General features: G+C 46.4%; 1 protein-coding gene across 1 annotated transcript in view; it reads left to right on the forward strand.

Moving 5' to 3' along the window:
• Positions 1–1,574, forward strand: part of vegfd (vascular endothelial growth factor D) — a 149,761-nt gene extending 148,187 nt beyond the window's left edge. The window contains exon 8 of the mRNA XM_067992418.1: positions 1,348–1,574. Coding sequence (XP_067848519.1) covers positions 1,348–1,450 — 103 coding nt within the window. The 3' untranslated portion in view covers positions 1,451–1,574. The remainder of the gene's footprint in view (positions 1–1,347) is intronic.
• The last annotated feature ends 15,046 nt before the right edge of the window (positions 1,575–16,620 follow it).

The raw sequence follows: 16,620 nt of genomic DNA on the forward strand, positions 1-16,620 counted from the left end.
CCCTTCCACCAATGGGAACAGTTTCTCTCTATCTACTCTGTCTAGACCCTTCATGATTTTGAACACCTATATCAAATCTCCTCTCAACTTTCTCTGTTCTAAGGAGAACAACCCCAGCTTCTCCAGTCTATCCACGTAACTGAAGTCCCTCATCCCTGGAATCATTCTAGTAAATCTCTTCTGCACCCTCTCTAAGGCCTTCACATCCTTTCTGAAGTGCGGTGGCCAGAACTGGACATAATACTCCAGTTGTGGCTGAACCAGTGTTTTATAAAGGTTCATCATAACCTCCTTGTTTTGTACTCTATGCCTCTATTTATAAAGCCCAAGAACTCACATGCTTTCTTAACCGTTCTCGCCCTGCCACCTTCAACGACCTGCACACATATACTTCCAGGTCTCACTGTTCATGCACTCCCTATGGGCAAAGAGCTGGAGAGTGGGACTAATTGGATAGCTCTTTAAAAGAGCTGGCACAGGCACGATGGGCCAAACGGCCTCCTTCTGTGCTGTATCATTCTATAGTTCTATAAGAATGATACAGAGCCGGCAGGCCTGAGTTATACTGCTGGCATTGCATTGTTCTCTAGTCAGGGCCAGTCAGCGGTTGCTAATATTAAAAAGGTTTAAAATTAAGTTTAAAGAGTTTGTTCTGCAGGTGGTGTGAAGCTGAAGTGATATGGGATAACATCCCGGAGGCAGTCTTGCACCACTTAATAAAATGCAGAGTGATGTCAATCAGGCAAAATCACACCTTAAATATACTAGACCTTTTTGGGTATAAAGCTGAAACGGCTTTCCACAAACAAGCTGTGCAGTATAATATTTATCCTCAACCAACATCACTAAAAAACAATTCTGGTCACTAACACATTGCTGTTTGTGGGACCTTGGTAAATTGGCTGTCTACCTTACATTACAACAGTGGCTACATTTCAAAAATACTTCATTGGCTGTGAAGTGCTTTGGGATGTCCTGAGGTTGTGAAATGTGCTGTATTGATGCACTTATAAGAATAAAGCAAAAAAGCAATGTCTGCACATAAACATTCCTCAGTAAAAATAAAGGACGTGCAATGTTCTCAGGTCTACTGTAATATTTAGTTCAAACTTTTGTTTTATTATAATCTACAACGTCTCTGGGTGAAATTTCAATTGATAATTTCAGCTAAGAAGATAGCGAGCGCATGAAATGTGATTTTTTTTTTTACTTGGTACTCATGCCGATTTTTTCTCTTAATTATCGACAGGAGGAGTTTCATCTCCTCGATCGCTAACTCTGTAAGTCAGTGTTAAAATGTAAATTTATCAATACGTTTCTGAAGCTACTTTACCTCTCTTGTTACAGTTGCGTGGACAAACCTGCTTGTCTCCACCACACCAGGGCCTGCGCTGTGGGGATGGTCTTCAATGATAAGCACTGTCAGTGTGTGTGGAACAACAAACACTGACACACTGTACAAAGAGAAGACAACTGACAATCATGGATTTTGTTTTTAACAAAAGTGCTAGTTCCATATTTCTGGCCTTGTTTTAAATTATTGATACTGTAGAATTATGTAAAATATTAAACTACTTAGCAATAACTGAACTCTTATGTCTATCATTTCCAGAATGTGAGGAGCACATTATCTACAAAATAAGCATCTTTACAAATTTTTTTGAATGACTGGTCAAAATGCACAATACATTGCAGCATCATGACATACAACATTTTTATTGATTCGTTCATGGGATGTGGGCTTCGCTGGCGAGGCCAGCATTTATTACACATCCCTAATTGCCCTTGAGAAGGTGGTGGTGAGCCGCCTTCATGAACCGCTGCAGTCCGTGTGGTGAAGGTTCTCCCACAGTGCTGTTAGGAAGGGAGTTCCAGGATTTTGACCCAGCGACGATGAAGGAACGGCGATATATTTCCAAGTCGGGATGGTGTGTGACTTGGAGGGGAACGTGCAGGTGGTGTTGTTCCCATCTGCCTGCTGCCCTTGTCCTTCTAGGTGGTAGAGGCAGGTTTGGGAGGTGCTGTTGAAGCCTTGGTGAGTTGCTGCAGTGCATCTTGTAGATGGTAAACATTGCAGCCACTGTTTGCAGGTGGTGAAGGGAGTGAATGTTTAGGGTGGTGGCGAGGCCAGCATTTATTGCCCATCCCTAATTGCCCTAGAGAAGGTGGTGGTGAGCTGCATTGTTGAACCGCTGCAGTCTGTGTGGTGAAGGTTCTCCCACTGTGCAGTTGGGAATGGCGATATATTTCCAATTCAGGATGGTGTGTGACTTGAAGGAGAACGTGTAGGTGTTAGAGCTGCACTCATCCAGGCAAGTGGAGAGTATTCCATCACACTCCTGACTTGTGCCTTGTAGATGGTGGAAAGGCTTTGGGGAGTCAGGAGATGAATCACTTGCCACAGAATACCCAGCCTCTGACCTGCTCTTGTAGCCACAGTATTTATATGGCTGGTCTAGTTAAGTTTCTTGACCTCCAGGATGTTGATGGTGGGGGATTCGGCGATGGTAATGCCATTGAATGTCATTGGGAGGTGGTTAGACTCTCTCTTGTTGGAGATGGTCATTACCTGGCACTTGTCTGGCACGAATGTTACTTGCCACTTATCAGCCCAAGCCTGGATGTTGTCCAGGTTTTGCTACATGTGGGCACGGACTGCTTCATTATCTGAGGGGTTGCGAATGTAACTGAACACTGTGCAATCATCCCCACTTCTGACCTTAGGGAAGGTCATTGATAAAGCAGCTGAAGATGGTTGGGCCTAGGACACTGCCCTGAGGAACTCCTGCAGCGATGTCCTGGGGCTGAGATGATTGGCCTCCAACAACCACTACCACCTTCCTTTGTGCTAGGTATGACTCCAGCCACTGGAGAGTTTTCCCCCTGATTCCCATTGACTTCAATTTTACTAGGGCTCCTTGGTGCCACACTCGGTCAAATGCTGCCTTGATGTCAAGGGCAGTCACTCTCACCTCACCTCTGGAATTCAGCTCTTTTGTCCATGTTTGGAATAAGGTTGTAATGAGGTCTGGAGCCAAGTAGTCCTGGCGGAACCCAAACTGAGCCTCGATGAGTAGGTTATTAGTAAGTGCCGCTTGATAGTACTGTCAACGACACCTTCCATCACTTTGCTTATGATTGAGAGTAGGCTGATGGGGTGGTAACTGGCCAGATTGGATTTGTCCGGACAGGACATACCTGGGCAATTTTCCACATTGTCGGGTAGTTGCCAGTGTTGTAGCTGTACTGGAACAGCTTGACTGGATGTGCTGCTAGTTCTGGAGCACAAGTCTTCAGCCCTACAGCCGGGATTTGATCCGTTGGTAGCTCTGTCTATAGTATGCTGCTCCCGCTGTTTAGCATGCATGTACATGCTGCTACAGGTTGGCACCTCATTTTTCGGTACGCCTGGTGCTGCTCCTGGCATGCTCTTCTACACTCCTCATTGAACCAGGGTTCATTCCCTGGCTTGTTGGTAATGGTGGAGTGAGGAATATGCCGGGCCATGAGGTTACAGATTGTGCTGGAATACAATTCTGCTGCTGCTGATGGCCCACAGTGCCTCATGGATGCCCAATTTTGAGCAGCTAGATCTGTTCTGAATCTATCCCATTTAGCATGGTCGTAGTGCCACACAACACGATGGATGGTATCCTCAGTGTGAATCATAGAAAGCTTACAGCATGCAAGGAGGCCATTCGGCCTATCAAGTCTGCGTTGGCTCTATGCAAGAGCAATCCAGCTAGTCCCACTCCCCCGCCCTTTCCCCGTAGCCCTGCAAATTTTTTCCTTTCAATACTTATCCAGTTCCCTTTTGAAGGCCAGGATTGAATTTGCCTCCACCACCCAATCTGGCAGTGCATTCCAGATCCTAACCACTCGTGTGTAAAAAAGTTTTTCCATGTCACCTTGGTTCTTTTGCCAATCACCTTAAAGATCGGACTTCATCTCCATAAGGACCCTGCGGTGGTCACTCCAACCAATACTGTCATGGACAGATGCATCTGCGACAGGTAGATTGGTGAGGATGAGGTCAAGTAGATTTTTCCCCTCTTGTTGGTTCTCTCACCACCTGCTGCAGGCCAGCTCGGTCAGTAGTGGTGCTACCGAGCCACACTTGGTGATGGACATTGAAGTCCCCCACCCAGAGTACATTCTGTGCCATTGCTACCCACGGTGCTTCCTCCAAGTGGTGCTCAACATGGAGGAGGACTGATTCATCAGCTGAGGGAGGACGGTAGGTGATAATCAGCAGGAGGTTTCCTTGCCCATGTTTCACCTGATGCTATAAGATTTCATGGCATCAGGTCAAAAACATGTCATTTTCTCTTCCATTAAACTTTCCTCGTTTATTTTCCTCCTCTTTTCCATCAACCTCATTCCATTTCCCAACTGAACATGTGCAATGGCAACTTATTCCTCTGTTAATACTATTGTGAAAAGAGGTATTCAGAGTTACATTGTTGTTGCTTATTGAGAATTCAAGAAGAAGGGTCAAGGCTCATACTGTAAAACAGCACCAAGTTTGAAAGGAGTGAAAAAATGAGGTAACTCAGGATTAATTGACACCAAGCTTGGGCTTTGAAAGCCTGAAGATTGTAGAGGAAGATAAGTCTATAAAAGGTAAGGTTTGAGATCCTACAAAGGAATGAGTTGGAGTAGAAGACTATATATGAGTCTTGAGCTCATCAGTGAGGATAACAACATCTTCATGGTAATGGGTCTCCAATTATCTTAGCCAAAATAGCTTTAGCTTAATTAGATTTGTCACTGGAATACAACGTTCCCAAACAGAGATGCTCCATCTGCCTCCCCTTAACTCAAGATAAAAAAACCCTTAACAACCACAGCTACCGTGGCTTTTATTTTAATCAATCCAGTCTCTGGGCCTAGCTACAAATTCATGTGAAAATTTTAAAAAATAAAATTCTTACAACTTGAAAGCAGATGGATCTCTTTCAATCACATTTCTATCCCTCACAGGAAGCGCTCAGCCTGATTGGCACCAGGCCTTCATGGCGTGGCTGAGCTCAGGCTCAACATGCATGGAATTTGGGTTCAATGAAGCAAAATCAGGCCTCTCCAACATGTATATTACAAGCACCACTGAGTAAATGTTTTACATTAAACCAATATTTGCACAATAGTTACTATTTGTGGGACCATGTGTGCAAAATACCACTGGGGTAAGAACAGGCGAATATTACAAGACTGGGAAGGATATAATTGTGTCACTGCTGGGTAGTTGTTCACTACATTAGGTAGCTGTTTAGCTTCTGGGAATATGGCAGGACAACTGAGACCCATTGTCTGCACATCCTGCGCCATGTGGGAACTCCAGGACGCTTCATGTTTCCTGGATAACCATGTGTGCAGGAAGTGCCTCCAGCTGCTCGAGCTCGAGGTTTCTGAGTTTGAGGAGTGGCTGGAGTCACTGCAGGGCATATGGGAGACTGAAACTTTCCTGGATCGCACGTTCCAGGAGGTGGTCACCCCACAGCCACAGAGAGATCAGGAGGATAGTAAGTGAGTGGCCATCCGGCATTGTAGGAGGAGGCAGGCAGTGCAGGAATCCTCCGGGAGTGTGGCCACTCTCTAAATGATTTTCAGTGCTGAATACCAGTGAGGGTGACGGCACCTCGGGGGGAGTGTAGTCTAGAGAATATCCACAGTACCGTGGGGCAAAGGACTGCACGGGGGGCACAGTGAAGTGTAGAAATGTAGTTGTTATCGGGGATTTAATAGTCAGGGGGATAGACAGGCGTTTCTGCAACTGCCGACGTGAGTCCCGTATGATGCGTTGCCTCCCTGGTGCCAGGGTGAAGGATATCAGTGAACGGGTGGAGGACATTCTGTGGAGGGAAGGGGAACAGCCAGAAGTCATAGTAGGACATAGGAAAGAAAAGGGTTGAGGTCCTACAGACTGAGTTTCAGGAGCTAGGGAGGAGACTAAAGAGCAGCACCTCTAAGGTGGTAATATCTGGATTACTCCCAGTGTCACCTGCCAGTGAGTATAGGAACAGTAAGATAAAGCAGGTTAATGTGTGGCTGGAGAAACGGTGCAGGAGAGAGGGCTTCAGATTCCTGGGGCATTGGCACCAATTCTGGGGCAGGAGGGACCTATACAAGATGGACGAGTCAGTCAGCCTAACGTCAGTGGTAGGGGAACCTCTAGAGACCATAATCTGAGACAAAATTAATTGTCACTTGGAAAAAAATGGATAATTAGTAATAGTCAACTCAGATTTGTTAAAGGCAAACACCGAAACCATGTAAAGTAGGGAGAATATGCAGTAGATCAGTGTGCCGCATTGATTTAAAGGGACAGATGCAATTTTGGAACTCAACACTCCAGCCAACGCACTGTCTTAACCTCGCACACCTGAACAGGTCGTAAATAGCACGAAGGATCCCCCACCAACGCTATTTAAAGGGATCATGCAGGATTTACAGGTTAGTTGCTGGATTATTGCTTCTGGCTGCTGATGCATTTGTACCTGTTTTTAGAGGTCTCCTATACTTGAATACTGCGATTAGGGGACATAGCCTAAAAATTAGAGCCAGGACTTGCAGGAGTGAAGTTGGGAAATGCTTCAACACGCACAGGGTGGTAGAAGTTTGGAACTCTCTTCTGCAAATGGCAGTTGATGCTAGCTCATTTGTTAATGTTAAATCTGAGATTGATAGATTTCTGTGAACCAAGGGTATTATGGGATATGGGGCTAAGGCGGGTATATGGAGTTAGGTCACAAGTCAAATATGATCTCAATGAATGGTGGAACAGGCTCGAGGGGCTACATGGCCCATTCCTGTTCCTATCTTCTTTTAAGTTTCAATACACTACAGGGAGTGGGCTGGCTAGCTGACAGGCAACAGCAAGGGCACTGGCGGAGTGGCAGGGGTGGGACAGGATTGCTGTCATCCTGAGAGAGGGCAGCAGGTTCACGTTCCATGGAGCCACTGCCACTTGCTGCCTCTTGTTATGCACTACCTTCTCCTGCAAAACAGTAGGACGTGTGTTGGTGAGTGTCCTGCAAGATGTTTGGGTGATGTACCTGTCAAGGTTGAATAGCTGCCTGTGTGCACGGCTTGCAAGTGTTAATGTGTGAGGGTGAGAGGAAGCATCTGATTGGAAGAGTTGAGTACTGATGGAAAGAATTTATTGGTATGTGGGTTATGGGGGGTGTAGTGTGTGGTGCAGTTGGTGGGAGACGCCACTTGACAGTTGACCTCACTCACCTTGACCACTCATGTCAAAGCATTGAACTTCTTCCTGCACTGCATCCATGTTCGTGGTGCTATGCGCCTGGCATTGACTGCGTCCCCTACTGCCTCCCACTGCCTTGGGAACATATGTCTGTTGTCCACCTGCGGATATAGGTTGCCCCTCGTTCTGTCCATCTCTTGCACCAAGGTCTCTAGTGCATCATCAGAAAATCTTGGTGCATGCTCTCCTGCAGGCCTACTACAAACTCAGATCGGCAGATTGGTGAGGTCTGGTGTGCAGATTGGAGGATCCGGGATTTAGTAGTGCGCAACCTTTATTCAATGTTTTAACAAAACTCATCAGTGTGTAAACATAGGGATGGGATCTGCATCTGTGTTTTACGTGTGCAATGTCTGACCTCTGTTCAGACTCTGTCCCGACCCGTATCTTATATTTTGCAAATAAGAGGTGCAGGCTGCCTTTAAGAGGTGTGAGCAACTCATGATATCTGGGCCCTCTGCTGGTGAGCAACCACTCAACAGTGCAGCTAGGCCTGGCTACTTGCAGATATCAGGTAAATGAAAAGCAAAATACTGCAGATGCTTGAAATCTGAAAAACAGAAAATGCTGGAAACATTCAGCAAGTCAGGCAGCATCTGTGGAGAAAGAAACAGGTAAATGACCAGGCAGCAGGAACATTACGCACTGCCTGCATCTCAACGACCGGGCGCGGGTTAATTGAGCACCGCAACCCCCGCGCCCTTGTGGTCTTTCAAAAGGTGTTTGATAAAGTGCCACATAATAGGCTTGTTAGCAAAATTGAAGCCCATGAGATCAAAGGGTCAGTGACAGTGCGGATACAAAATTGGCTAATGGACAGAAAGCAGAGAGTAGTGGTGAACGGTTGTTTTTCAGACTGGAGGGAAGTATACAGTGGTGTTCCCCAGGGGTCAGCATTAGGACCACTGCTCTTTCCGATATATATTAATGACCTGGACTTGGGTATAATTTCAAAGTTTGCAGATAATAAAAAAAACTTGGAAATGTAACAATGAGGAGAATAGTAACAGACTTCAGGAGGACATAGACTGGGGATGGCAGATGAAATTTAATGCAGAGAAGTGTGAAGTGATGCATTTTCGTTGGAAGAATGAGGAGAGGCAATATAAACTAAATGGTCCAATTTTAAAGGGGGTGCAGGAACAGAGAGACCTGGGGGTGCACATACACAAATTGAAGGTGGCAGGACAAGATGATAAAGCTGCTTAAAAGTATATGAGATCCTTGGCTTTATAAATAGAGGCATAGAGTACAAAAGCAAAGAAGTTATGATAAACCTTTGTAAATCACTGGTTAAGCCTCAACTGGAGCATTGTGTCCATTTCTGGGCACCGCACTTTAGGAAGGATGTGAAGGCCTTAGAGAGGGTGCAGAGGAGATTCACCAGAATTATGAGTGAGATGAGGGACTTCAGTTAAGAGATTCTAGGGAAACTGGGATTGTTCTCCTCAGACAGAAGGTTATCATAGTAGGTATAGCCCAGGAGGAGGCCATTCGGCCCATCATGCCTGTGCCGGCTCTTTGAAAGCTATCCAATTAGTCCCATTCCCCTGCTCTTTCCCCATAGAACTGTAAAATTTTTCCTTCAAGTATTTATCTAATTCCCTTTTGAAAGTTACTATTGAATCTGCTTCCACCACCCTTTCAGGCAGCGCATTCCAGATCATTACAACTCACAGCATAAAAAAATGTTTCCTCTTGTCGCCTCTGGCTCTTTTGCTGATCACCTTAAATCTGTGTCCTCTGGTTACCGACCCTTCTACCACTGGAAACAGTTTCTCTTTATTTACTCTGTCAAAACACCATATAATTTTGAACACCTCAATCGAATCTCCCCTTAACCTTCCCTGTTCTAAAGAGAACAATCCCAGCTTCTCCAGTCTCTCCCCATAACTGAAGTCCCTCATCCCTGGTACCATTCTAACAAATCTCCTCTGCACCTTCTCACCTTCTGCATCCTTCCTAAAGTGTGGTGCCTAGAATTGAACATAATACTCCAGTTGAGGCCTAACTAGTCTTTTATAAAGGTTCAGCATAACTTCCTTGCTTTTGTACTGTATGCCCCTTATCAACAAGGCCCAGGATCACATTTGCTTTTTTTAATCCTGCTCTCAACCTGTCTTGCCTCCTTCAAAGATCTGAGCACATACACCTGTAGATCTCTCTGTTCCTGTACACCTTTTAGAATTGTACATTGCATCTACTCATTATTTCTGCCAAAATGTATTTTTGAAATTGCGTCCTGTACACTCAAGTCCAAGTCATTAATATGTCAAAAAAGCAGTGTAATACTGACCGCTGGGGAACACCACTGTATACCTTCCTTGAGTCCGAAAAACAACCGTTCACCACTATTCTGTTTCCTGTCACTGAGCCAATTTCATATCCATGCTGCCACTGCCCCTTTTATTCCATGGGCTTCAATTTTGCTGACAAGCCTATTATAGAAATATAGAAAATAGGAGGAGTAGGCCATTCGGCCCTTCGAGCCTGCTCCGCCATTCAATATGATTATGGCTGATCCTCCATCTCAATACCATATTCCCACTCTCTCCCCATACCCCTTGATGCCGTTTGTGTCTAGAAATCTATCTATCTCCTTCTTAAAAATATTCAGTGACTTGGCCTCCACAGCCTTCTGTGCTAGAGAATTCCACAGGTTCACCACCCTCTGAGTGAAGAAATTTCTCCTAATTTCAGTCCTAAATGTCCTACCCCATATCCTGAGACTGTGACCCCACGTTCTGGACCCCCAGCCAGGGGAAACATCCTCCCTGCATCCAGTCTGTCCAGCCCTGTCAGAATTTTATATGTTTCAATGAGATCCCCTCTCATTCTTCTAAACTCGAGTGAATACAGGCCGAGTCAACCCAATCTCTCCTCATACGACAGTCCTGCCATCCCAGGAATCAGTCTAGTGAACTTTCGTTGCACTCCCTCTATGACAAGTATATCCTTTCTTAGGTAAGGAGACCAAAACTGCACACAATACTTCAGGTGTAGTCTCACCAAGGCCCTGTATAACTGCAGTAAGACATCCTTGCTCCTGTACTCAAATCCTCTTGCAATGAAGGCCAACATACCATTTGCCTTCCGAACTACTTGCTGCACCTGCATGTTTGCTTTCAGTGACTGGTGTACAAGGACACCCAGGTCCCTTTGTACATCGACATTTCCCAATCTATCACCATTTAAATAATACTCTGCCTTTCTGTTTTTCCTTCCGAAGTGGATAACTTCACATTTCTCCACGTTCTCTTGCATCTGCCATGTATTTGCCCACTCACACAACTTGCTTAAATTGCCTTGAAGCCTGTTTGCATCCTCCTCACAACTCACGATCCCACCTAGTTTTGTGTCGTCAGCAAACTTGGAAATATTACATTTGGTTCCCTCATCCAAATCATTGACATATATTGTGAATAGCTGGGGCCCAAGCACTGATCCCTGCGGTACCCCACTAATCACTGCCTGCCACCCGAAATAGACCCATTTATTGATACTCTGTTTCCTGTCTGTTAACCAGTTTTCAATCCATGCCAGTATATTCCCCCCAATCCCATGTGCTTCAATTTTGCACACTAACCTCTTATGTGGGACTTTATCAAAGGCCTTCTGAAAATCCAAATACACCACATCCACTGGTTCTCCCTTATCTATTCTACCAGTTACATCCTCAAAAATAAGTTTGTCAAACACAATTTCCCTTTTATAAATCCATGTTGACTTTATCTAATCCCATTGATATTTTCTAAGTGTCCTGTAATAGACTCCAGCATTTTCCCTCATACTGATGTTAGGTTAACTGGTCTATAATTCTCTCCTTTTTTAAATAGTGGGGTTACATTTGCCACCCTCCAATCTGTAGGCACTGTTCCATAATCTATAGAATTTTGGAAGATGACAACCAATGCATCCTCTTTTAGAACTCTGGGATACAGATTATCAGGCCCTGGGGATTTATCGGCTTTCAGTCCCATTAATTTCTCCAGCACTATTTTTTTACTAATACTAATTTCCTTTACTTCCTCCTTCTTACTGGGCCCTTGGTTCCCTAGCATTTCTGGGAAGCTAAACAGCAGAAGCAACATGCTATAGTCATAGCTAAGCGATTCCATAACCAACGGATCAGATCAAAGCTCTGCAGTCCTGCCACATCCAGTCATGAACGATGATGGACAACTAAACAACTAACGGGAGGAGGAGGCTCTGAAAACTTCCCCATCCTCAATGATGGCAGAGTCCAGCACGTGAATGCAAAAGACAAGGTTGAAGCGTTTGCAACCATCTTCAGCCAGAAGTGCTGAGTGGATGATCCATCTCGGCCTCCTCCCGATATCCCCACCATCACAGAAGCCAGTCTTCAGCCATTTCGATTCACTCCACGTGATATCAAGAAATGGCTGAGTGCACTGGATACAGCAAAGGCTATGGGCCCCGACAACATCCCGGCTGTAGTGCTGAAGCCTTGTGCTCCAGAACTAGCTGCGCCTCTAGCCAAGCTGTTCCAGTACAGCTACAACACTGCCATCTACCCGATAATGTGGAAAATTGCCCAGGTATGTCCTGTCCACAAAAAGCAGGACAAATCCAATCCGGCCAATTACCGCCCCATCAGTCTACTCTCAATCATCAACAAAATGATGGAAGGTGTCGTCCACAGTGCTATCAAGCGGCACTTACTCACCAATAACCTGCTCACCGATGCTCAGTTTGGATTCCGCCAGGTCCATTCGGCTACAGACCCCATTACAGCCTTGGTCCAAACATGGACAAAAGAGCTGAATTCCAGAGGTGAGGTGAGAGTGACTGTCCTTGACATCAAGGCAGCATTTGACCGAGTGTGGCACCAAGGAGCCCTAGTAAAATTGAAATCAATGGGAATCAGGTGGAAAACTCTCCAGTGGCTGGAGTCATACCTCGCACAAAGGAAGATGGTAATGGTTGTTGGAGGCCAATCATCTCGGCCCCAGGACATTGCTGCAGGAGTTCCTCAGGGCAGTGTCCTTGGCCCAACCATCTTCAGCTGCTTCATCAATGACCTTCCCTCCATCATAAGGTCAGAAACGGGGATGTTTGCTGATGATTGCAGTGTTCAGTTCCTTTCGCAACCCCTCAGATAATGATTGTAAACAATTTTACAACACCAAGTTATAGTCCAGCAATTTTATTTTAAATTCACAAGCTTTCGGAGGCTTCCTCCTTCGTCAGGTAAATGTTCAGGAGCTCCTTGAAGCCTACGCATTTATACATCACAGAACAATACATGGTGTTTACAGACTGCCCCTGCAACTGCCCGTTGCCAAGGCAATCACCGTGTTCAGACAGAGAGGTGTCACCTGCAGAACCCCCAAATACACATTCAACAAAAAAACAAACAGGAAAAAAAAACAAAAAAAAAAACAAAAAAAAACAGAGAGAGGCAGAAACATCCGGAAGGCAGAGAAAGCCAGCAAATGACCCATTATATTAAAAACAGATAACATTTGTTCGCTGGTGGGGTAACGTGTAGCGTGACATGAACCCAAGATCCCGGTTGAGGCCGTCCTCATGGGTGCGGAACTTGGCTATCAATTTCTGCTCGACGATTTTGCGTTGTCGTGTGTCTCGAAGGCCGCCTTGGAGTACGCTTACCCGAAGGTCGGTGGATGAATGTCCATGACTGCTGAAGTGTTCCCCGACTGGGAGGGAACCCTCCTGTTTGGCGATTGTTGCGCGGTGTCCATTCATCCGTTGTCGCAGCGTCTGCATGGTCTCGCCAATGTACCATGCTCTGGGGCATCCTTTCCTGCAACGTATGAGGTAGACAACGTTGGCCGAGTCACAGGAGTATGAACCATGCACCTGGTGGGTGGTGTCCTCTCGTGTGATGGTGGTATCTGTGTCGATGATCTGGCATGTCTTGCAGAGGTTACCGTGGCAGGGTTGTGTGGTGTCGTGGACGCTGTTCTCTTGAAAGCTAGGTAATTTGCTGCGAACGATGGTCTGTTTGAGGTTGGGTGGCTGTTTAAAGGCGAGTAGTGGAGGTGTGGGGATGGCCATAGCGAGGTGTTTGTCCTCATTGATGACATGTTGAAGGCTGCGGAGAACATGGCGTAGTTTCTCCGCTCCGGGGAAGTACTGGACGACAAAGGGTACTCTGTTGGTTGCGTCCCGTGTTGGTCTCCTGAGGAGGTCTGTGCGATTTTTTGCTGTGGCCCGTCGGAACTGTCGATCGATGAGTCGAGCGTCATATCCCGTTCTTACTAGGGCGTCTTTCAGCGTCTGTAGGTGTCCATCGCGTTCCTCCTCGTCTGAGCAGACCCTGTGTATTCGCAGGGCCTGTCCATAGGGGATGGCCTCTTTGACGTGGTTAGGGTGGAAGCTGGAAAAGTGGAGCATCGTGAGGTTGTCCGTGGGCTTGCGGTAGAGTGAGGTGCTGAGGTGCCCGTCTTTGATGGAGATTCGTGTGTCCAAGAAAGAAACTGATTCTGAGGAGTAGTCCATGGTGAGCTTGATGGTGGGATGGAACTTGTTGATGTTATCGTGTAGTCTCTTTAGTGATTCCTTGCCGTGGGTCCATAGAAAGAAAATGTCGTCGATGTATCTGGTGTATAGTGTTGGTTGGAGGTCTTGTGCAGTGAAGAAGTCCTGCTCGAACTTGTGCATGAAAATGTTGGCGTATTGGGGTGCGAATTTGGTCCCCATGGCTGTTCCGTGTGTTTGGGTAAAGAACTGGTTATCGAAGGTGAAGACATTGTGATCCAGGATGAAGCGGATGAGTTGTAGGATGGCTTCCGGAGATTGGCTGTTGTTGGTGTTGAGTATTGATGCTGTCGCAGCGATGCCGTCATCGTGGGGGATACTGGTGTAGAGTGCCGAGACGTCCATCGTGGTGAGAAGTGTTCCTGGTTCAACTGGTCCGTGGGTACTGAGTTTTTGTAGGAAGTCTGTAGTGTCGCGACAGAAGCTGGGGGTTCCCTGTACGATGGGTTTCAGGATGCCCTCGATGTATCCAGAGAGGTTCTCACACAGGGTTCCGTTGCCTGATACGATGGGACGTCCGGGTGTGTTGGCTTTGTGTATCTTTGGGAGGCAGTAGAAGTCTCCCACGCGGGGATCACGTGGGATGAGAGTGCGTAGGATGCTTTGAAGGTCTGGATCGAAGGTCTTGATCAGTTTGTTGAGCTGGTGGGTGTGTTCTTTGGTCGGATCTGCGGGTAACCGTCTGTAGTGTTCCTGGTTGTCCAGTTGTCGGTATGCTTCTTTGCAATAGTCTGTTCTGTTCTGTATGACTATGGCTCCTCCTTTGTCCGCTGGTTTGATGACGATGTTGCGGTTGGTCTTGAGAGCGTTGATGGCGTTGCGTTGTGCTCGGGTGATATTCTGGACTGTCTTCTGAGTGCGGCTGATGAATCTGGCATTGACGCATTTCCTGACAGCTTGAGCATACATGTCCAGCTGAAGGCAGCGACCCTCCGGAGGAGTCCAGTTTGACTCTTTCCTCTTCGGTTGCTGTACCGCGGATCCCTCTGTCTGCTGTTCCGGATCGTCGATTGTCTCATTGGGTTCGCTGCTGAAATCTTGGGGTTCCGCACCCATGAGGACGGCCTCAACCGGGATCTTGGGTTCATGTCACGCTACACGTTACCCCACCAGCGAACAAATGTTATCTGTTTTTAATATAATGGGTCATTTGCTGGCTTTCTCTGCCTTCCGGATGTTTCTGCCTCTCTCTGTTTTTTTTTGTTTTTTTTTTTGTTTTTTTTTCCTGTTTGTTTTTTTGTTGAATGTGTATTTGGGGGTTCTGCAGGTGACACCTCTCTGTCTGAACACGGTGATTGCCTTGGCAACGGGCAGTTGCAGGGGCAGTCTGTAAACACCATGTATTGTTCTGTGATGTATAAATGCGTAGGCTTCAAGGAGCTCCTGAACATTTACCTGACGAAGGAGGAAGCCTCCGAAAGCTTGTGAATTTAAAATAAAATTGCTGGACTATAACTTGGTGTTGTAAAATTGTTTACAATTGTCAACCCCAGTCCATCACCGGCATCTCCACCTCAGATAATGAAGCAGTCCGTGCCCGCATGCAGCATGACCTGGACAACATCCAGGCTTGGGCTGATAAGTGGCAAGTAACATTCGCGCCAGATAAGTGCCAGGCAATGACCATCTCCAACAAGAGAGTGTCTAACCACCTCCCCTTGACATTCAACGGCATTACCGTCGCCGAATCCCCCACCATCAACATCCTGGGGGGTCACCATTGACCAGAAACTTAACTGGACCAGCCACATAAATACTGTGGCTACAAGAGCAGGTCAGAGGCTGGGTATTCTGCAGCGAGTGACTCACCTCCTGACTCCCCAAAGCTTTTCCACCATCTACAAGGCACAAGTCAGGAGTGTGATGGAATACTCTCCACTTGCCTGCATTTATTTCAATGCAAGAAGTCTGATGGGCAAGGCAGATGAACTCAGGGCATGGATGGGTACATGGGACTGGGATGTTATAGCTATTACTGAAACATGGCTAAGGGAGGGGCAGGACTGGCAGCTCAATGTTCCAGGGTACAGATGCTATAGGAAAGATAGAGCAGGAGGTAAGAGAGGAGGGGGAGTTGCGTTCTTGATTAGGGAGAACATCACGGCAGTAGTGAGAGGGGATATATCCGAGGGTTCGCCCACGGAGTCGATATGGGTAGAACTGAAAAATAAGAAGGGAGAGATCACGTTGATAGGATTGTACTACAGACTCCCAAATAGTCAATGGGAAATTGAGGAGCAAATATGTAAGGAGATTACAGACAGCTGCAAGAAAAATAGGGTGGTAATAGTAGGGGACTTTAACTTTCCCAACATTGACTGGGACAGCCATAGCATTAGGGGCTTGGATGGAGAGAAATTTGTTGAGTGTATTCAGGAGGAATTTCTCATTCAGTATGTGGATGGCCCGACTAGAGAGGGGGCAAAACTTGACCTCCTCTTGGGAAATAAGGAAGGGCAGGTGACAGAAGTGTTAGTGAGGGATCACTTTGGGACCAGTGATCATAATTCCATTAGTTTTAAGATAGCTATGGAGAAGGATAGGTCTGGCCCAAAAGTTAAAATTCTAAATTGGGGAAAGGCCAATTTTGATGGTATTAGACAGGAACTTTCAGAAGTTGATTGGGAGAGTCTGTTGGCAGGCAAAGGGACGTCTGGTAAGTGGGAGGCTTTCAAAAGTGTGTTAACCAGGGTTCAGGGTAAGCACATTCCTTATAAAGTGAAGGGCAAGGCTGGTAGAAGTAGGGAACCTTGGATGACTCGGGAGATTGAGGCACTAGTCAAAAAGAAGAAGGAGGCATATGACATGCATAGGCAGCTGGGATCAAG

Source organism: Heptranchias perlo, chromosome 11 (assembly GCF_035084215.1).
Source record: "Heptranchias perlo isolate sHepPer1 chromosome 11, sHepPer1.hap1, whole genome shotgun sequence".
NCBI lineage: Eukaryota > Metazoa > Chordata > Chondrichthyes > Hexanchiformes > Hexanchidae > Heptranchias > Heptranchias perlo.